This window comes from Anopheles funestus, chromosome 2RL (genome assembly GCF_943734845.2).
Source record: "Anopheles funestus chromosome 2RL, idAnoFuneDA-416_04, whole genome shotgun sequence".
NCBI lineage: Eukaryota > Metazoa > Arthropoda > Insecta > Diptera > Culicidae > Anopheles > Anopheles funestus.
The window spans coordinates 17,116,824-17,123,379 of record NC_064598.1 but is presented as its reverse complement, the minus strand read 5'-3'; the positions used below and the strand labels follow the sequence as shown (position 1 = coordinate 17,123,379).

Below are 6,556 nucleotides of genomic sequence, written 5' to 3'. Positions count from 1 at the left end.
AATAACCGCAACAAAAACGCATCATTTTTCCATTCCCTGCCCATTGTCTTGGCGTGTTTTGCAAGAAAATGAATAGGAAAAACACACGGTCCAATGTTCACCACCATTTTTCTTTTACCATTGGCGTGCGTAACTCCGCCTATTTTGCTTGTTTCCGATTTTTCAATATGGTGTGCGTGCGGGTTTTATTTACGTTTCGGCGACCCCAACACAGTCAAAACTCGACTCGAGGCGCCATACGTACGTATATAAATATATATACACAGTGATGCACAAAACTGAACAATGAACAAATTAATTATACATTGGAATAACAAAATATTTGTTCACATTGAATGCATTTTGTAAATATTTTGAATGTTTGTAAACCCAAATACACATTTTTATAGCTAATGTTGTGTAAGGAATTGACGCAAAAGTCATTTAAAATTGATGTTTTTTATCGATCGATAGCAGAAGCTACCTTTTCTATATACAAATTCTACTCGTGCAGTAACGCAGCGTTACTGCAGTGTTGGCATATCGGTTTTTCTAAGGCATTGTTGTAAAACTTTAATTTGCCCAATATGAAGGCTCATTCAACAAACCCTGCATGTTCACTAGGATTGGTTTCGTTTTTTGATTGTTGTACAAATCTTAACCTACTTCGACTTATCGAAATGTGAATGGATTATACAAAACGATGTTTTACGTTAGGACGATGCTAAATATTTCATAGTAGGCTGGCTCAACAAATGGTATAAGTGGTACGATTTTCAGAGTGTGTTGGCCAAGTGAAAATAAGCAAAAGTTCAAGAAAGCAAAATTAACTACATTTTAACAGCAGAATATTAGTTTGAAGCAATTCAACGAAGATTTGTCATTTTTTAATTGCTGAGCGGGAATTGCTGAATGGTAGCGGCGCGGGTTTGTACACCACAGAACGGGCGATCAAATCCCTGTCTCGCTACGGGTTAATAAAGCCTAGGAAAGTTAGCAATGGCTGGCCAAAACCTCTTCAAGTTGTAGTGAATTTAAAAAAAGAAGGAGAGTAAAGTGGTGATGCCCATACAGGAGAAAAGGAATAGCTGGTGAAGATGGTGATAATATTACCATGACCGGGCAACCGGGCCACCGGGCCACCATTGACCACAGCAAATTTTGAAAAACAGTGAAAACATCCATTAATATACTGCGTTAAACAGATCTGATTTGCAGTCGGTAAGGGGTAAGGAATTTTTGAATTTGATTAGACATTTTATTCAACAATTTTCTATTTTTAATGATTGTAGAAAAAGGAAAACATGTTATACGCTCCGAAAATATTTCTTTTCCGTGGTCGATCCTACAATGGCACATCATGAAACCAAAACTGGAGAGACCCGATGTGCATCTTAAACGGAATTTTCTAAGCCTTGCATGAACGTCTTCAATGTTTGGATTTTCCCTGTTTCGGCGATTGTAGCAGAACTATTGTAAAGAAATTCTGAAGAAGCCAAGATAGTAAATTGAACATTCTAGATGGTTGAAAAGAAGCAATTAAAACCCACGATGGCCGGGCTGACATTGGCCTTGACCAACTTTGAAATCCTCAAAACGAACGAATAATTCTCAAATCGCTTATTAGGAGCTCGCGGTGAAGGGTAACGAATCATTCGATTTGATGAAAAATTGTTTTACAGGTTATTTTTCCTTTTGGTTGTAGCAGATGAAATTCACCTGATGTGCGAATCAAATTGGCATATTCAGTCTGTAAGGCTGGATTTCACTGTAAGTAACGTAGTATCGCCAACGTAAGCCGTAATTATATCAAAACATTTTCAGCATGATAAAAAAAACTTCTACTAGATGTGACGAAAACTTCGTAGAACATACCTCGGCATTACGTAGATTTGTTGTATAGCCCTGTAACCGGGCCTATTAACTAGTTCAATTCAAATGGCAGTTTTCTAACACTTAAACTCTGATAGTTTTAAACTCTGTTCAAGTTGAAATCGACATATTCGACATAGATTCCAGATCTACCTAAACGCAATCTAGTTTAACTTGAACAGCATTCAGAATTGGTTCTAACTTTACCACTTGAATTAGAATGTGCGTCACGAATTAATAATGAAAATGGCAGATGAAAATAAATACTCGTATGTTCATTATTATCTTCTCATTGGACAAAGATGGAATTAAAAAAATATCTTCAACTCCGGTACAGAAGTAAATATTAGCTTTTTACTAGCTTTGAAGAAAGGAAACAACATTTATTTAAAGTAATGACAACAGTTTTGTGCCTCACTGTCGTCTATTGATGCTCGATTGTACAAATGTTTAGCTTGCTCGTCCCGGTCCGAAGAAGCTTAGTAACATTGTGAAAAAAAAGATGCTAAAACGTTGCTTTTCAAACTCAAAAAAGGGGAAGCAAATGTAAACAGTGTTCGGCGCTCGCGCGTCGTGCGCTTGCACACTAACACATTATATACTAACGGCGCAACCCCTCTTCATTCCCGCCATCTTTTCAACCCCTCTACACACCTCTCTTACCATCTCTTTCAAACATCCTGCTCTCTCTCTCGCTCTCTCTCTTTCGCTTCCTCGCGCGTACGCTTTACGGTAACGGCGCTGTCACGCACACGTGCATTTTTCGCATGCCTACAGCAAATCTCATCCCCTATTTTGGGATCGTGCGCCTGTGTGCGTGCCGTATCGTTGCGCGCAACTGCATCTCCACCCGAGTGAGAGAGGAAGCCACCTCACTGCGCTTAACATATCATTCCGCATTTCAACACCTTCGGTTGTTGATTTGATAAAACAGTCCAAACAGTCCATACAAACAAGCGTCCGCGTTCGCGTACACGCTGCCGGTGTTTGAAGTGTCGAAACTGTTGCGAAAAAGTCTTTCCTTCGTGTGGCGTGTAACCGTGTTCGGTGTGTGGTTCAGCTAGAATTTTCACCCAACGGAAGCTTGAAGATCATTGCCGAGTGGAAGAAAAATGTGCTTGCAACATATTGATGCTTTACGGTGCTGGTGAAGAGTCCGGTGTTCAATGGTGCTTTTGAAGTTTTTCGGAGTGAATGCTCTGCACAATGTAGTTTTGGGTGTCTCGTAGTTTGACTAGGAAAGTATACGTCATTTAAGAAAAAAAAAACACAATACTAAACATGTGAAGATGTTCACACGCGAACGTACTGTGATAAACGGGAGATACAAGTGAATCGGAAAAAGGAAGAATAAAAATCTACCCACATGTCCATTAAAACGCTACAACAGAACAGTGAAAAAGGCAAACAATTAAGTTGCGTAACATTGAAAAAGTGATTCAAAATGCCACGTCCATCCCGTGACACGTACGGCGATCAGAAGCCACCGTACTCGTACATCTCCCTGACAGCGATGGCCATCTGGTCCTCGCCGGACAAAATGTTACCCTTGAGTGATATCTACAAGTTCATCACCGATCGGTTTCCGTACTATCGCAAGAACACGCAACGGTGGCAAAACTCGCTCCGGCACAATCTTAGCTTCAACGATTGCTTCATCAAAGTTCCACGCCGTCCGGATCGGCCGGGCAAGGGTGCCTACTGGGCCCTGCATCCCCAGGCATTCGATATGTTCGAAAACGGTAGCCTGCTAAGGCGCCGGAAACGCTTCAAGCTGCACAAAACCGACAAAGACATTCTGAACGAGGAGCTGGCAGCACTGGCCAACATCAATCGGATATTTCTCGCACAAAATTCAGCGGACGCGTACTGTCCCGGTGCGACCACAATGCTACCGGATCCGGCCGTACTGCATCCATCGAGCATGATGCATTCGCCACCGCTCGAACCTCATTCACCACTGCCGGCAGTGGCCCCACTGTCACCGGTTTCGACCGGCGAAACTACGCTGCCGGTCGGTACAACACCGCTCCGACCGAAACGATCGTTTACGATCGAAAGTTTGATCACCCCGGAAGAGGAGCTAGTGGAACGTCGCAAAGGGGTGCGGATAGAGCGGGACCGTAGCCGTTCACCCGGTGCCAGCCCGGCACGATCCATCCACAATGCGCGGGAACAAATCAAACGCTCGAAAAAGAGTTCCGACGATAGGTTAAATTTGTTAGAATCACCCGACCGGTTGCCATCCTTACTGTCGATTGCTGGCCATCCGATGCATCATCATGTTGCCGCCCTTCATCATCATCCCGCACTGCATCATCAGCATGCGGCCACATTACCACCCGCCACCAGCCTGCCGGGGGCGAACATTCCTCCCTTTCTGCAGTACGCCCATCCGGCACTGGCCGGGTACGATCTGCCCCTTCATCCGCTGCTCATGATGGGACCGTTGGGTGCAATTCCGCCCCATTACTTCCATCACAGCTCGTACCACAGTTTGGCCGCTGCCCATCATCAACATCAGCACCATGTGCATCATCAGAACCATCATCATCATCAGCAGCAGCAGCATCATCACGGGAGTAATGGGTCCGCGATTGGGTCCGGTTCCGGCAGTCGATCACCGAGCGGTTCCACCACCGAACCGGACAGTCCCCGTTCGGGTGGAGCTCCGACCGATCTTAGTCGACCGCTCGGACCTGCCCTGCGGAGTGTCTAAAGCGAGTGACGACGACGACGACGAACTCGCACTTTCCTCTTCCCTGTTCCTGTTAGTGCTCTAGTGGCCACACACATACACACCTGAAGGCTGTTTTGTTGAGTTTGTATAACTTTTTGGATAGTATTTTATGTACACTCTTTAGTTCCCATCCCCCATTCCCGGTTATACTCGAACGATTGTACTTAGCAGTAATTAATCGAATGTGACCAGAAACTACGTGGAAAACCTCGCGTCTTATTAAAGGCTCCATTATCGATTCGATGATAATTTCGTGTTTTAGAACAATTCCTCTTTTGTATGTTGGCCAATTGTTCATCGTAACTAAGGATGGTCGTGCAAAACAGCACTGCTTGAGTAAGAGACAGAATGTATCAAGCGTGTTCGGTATGAAATACAAAGATTTATGTGTAAGATTTAGCGAAATTCAAATGTACGTGATTAATTATTTAAGATCTGTTTTTACTCTATAGAACTGAAATAAACAAATGTGTATAACAAATGGAAATATTAAGCATGTTGATGTGTTTTGTTAAACGCAGCTGGGAACCGTACAATACCACAAGGGATCGAAATATGTTTTTTCATACGAAGATTAGTATAATCTTTCCTTTAACACTAGAACTACCGAATCAGTCATTTTCAGTGAAACGCTTCATTTTCTTTATATTATATTTTAGGACTAACAATTTTAAATTAGTTAATGCATGACTTTTACATTACCATTCTACAGAACTAACTCCAAAAAACATTCAAATATGTTCCAACCTTGGAAGCTGTTTTTATACTAACTATCAGTATAAAAACGCTTAAAACGCTTGGTAGTTCTAGCGATAAATGTTTTTTTTTCTAAATATTTTACTCTAAAATCAAACTAATCAAAATAATCACAAATTGGAATGGTTTTACAGTAACTAAAACTAATGAATGTGAACGGAAAAAACAAACTGATTTAATTATTTAATTTCCCACTAACATAATTTGCTTTACATCTTTGTTTTTTGATAATTTGTTTTTATTTGACTCCAATTGCGAATCTAAAGCATGAAACTTAAAGCCTTAAAGTTTTGCATTTCATAATCCGCAATGCATTAAAGCTGTATGAATCAATCAATTTCATTTAAAAAACATTTTATAATCTGTAAAAATTATAACTTCATTTCTTTACACTTCACAAATTTTCATTTTTCGGTGCATAAGGTAAACACATTTTTAAATTAATTTTATTAAATAAATCAGTTAAAGAAAATGTCTTACAATGCTGCTATCTTCTTCTCAATGTAATCTTTTTTTTGGTAATTTCAATTCAAGCAAATGCAAACGGTTATAATTAGGAACTTCTTAATTATTGATCAAGGACAAAAGGCACTGTTGTGTGACATTTCATAAGAATGGATTAAACACAACAATTATTAGTGTACCAAAAATCAAAAGTAGAAGAAAAAAACCAGAGTAACAAAACAAGGAAACACAATTTTTTAACAATGATTTTATTTTTATTCCCTAATGGACAAACCATTGTTGCTCAATTGACGACGACCCAACTTAGTTTTGTACGGTACTACCACCATTGTGTTTGTGAATGGCCATCTCAGAAGGGGTAAGATTGTTGTTTTCGGAAGTGGTTACGCCCCTAGACGTGAAGGGATTAGTTTGTATTATGCCAAAAACACGGACAAACACAAACGGTGTATTCTTAATCGTTAAGGCATATTTCCTTTTTTTTGTTTGGGAAAAATGTTTCTTTTATCTTTTTTCCCCTTACAAACGGCAAAACTTTGATGAAAAGAATTTTATTCTATTTTGTGTCATTTGTGAGTTCTTTTTATGTCACTCACAACGCATAATCGTTTAAAAAAAATGTTTCCAACAGCAAACAAGAAAATAAAATGTCTCCAGAGGTGAATTGCTAACGTTCTAAATTACCCAAAACCCATTTTTCTAAACACGCTTCAAAAGTTGCCTGTAAGCCCCCCTACATAGAAC

General features: G+C 40.4%; 1 protein-coding gene across 1 annotated transcript; it reads left to right on the top strand.

The window, feature by feature from the left end:
• The first annotated feature begins 2,213 nt into the window (after positions 1 to 2,213).
• On the top strand, positions 2,214 to 5,158 carry LOC125762240 (fork head domain-containing protein FD4-like). Its single transcript, XM_049424109.1, has one exon. The coding sequence runs from the start codon at positions 3,296 to 3,298 to the stop codon at positions 4,568 to 4,570; it is 1,275 nt and encodes a 424-aa protein (XP_049280066.1). The 5' UTR covers positions 2,214 to 3,295; the 3' UTR covers positions 4,571 to 5,158.
• Positions 5,159 to 6,556: the final 1,398 nt, after the last annotated feature.

What these genes read in the sequence shown, in the direction of transcription:
- LOC125762240 (XM_049424109.1), top strand. Translation starts at nt 3,296, where the DNA reads ATGCCACGTCCATCCCGTGACACGTACGGCGATCAGAAGCCACCGTAC.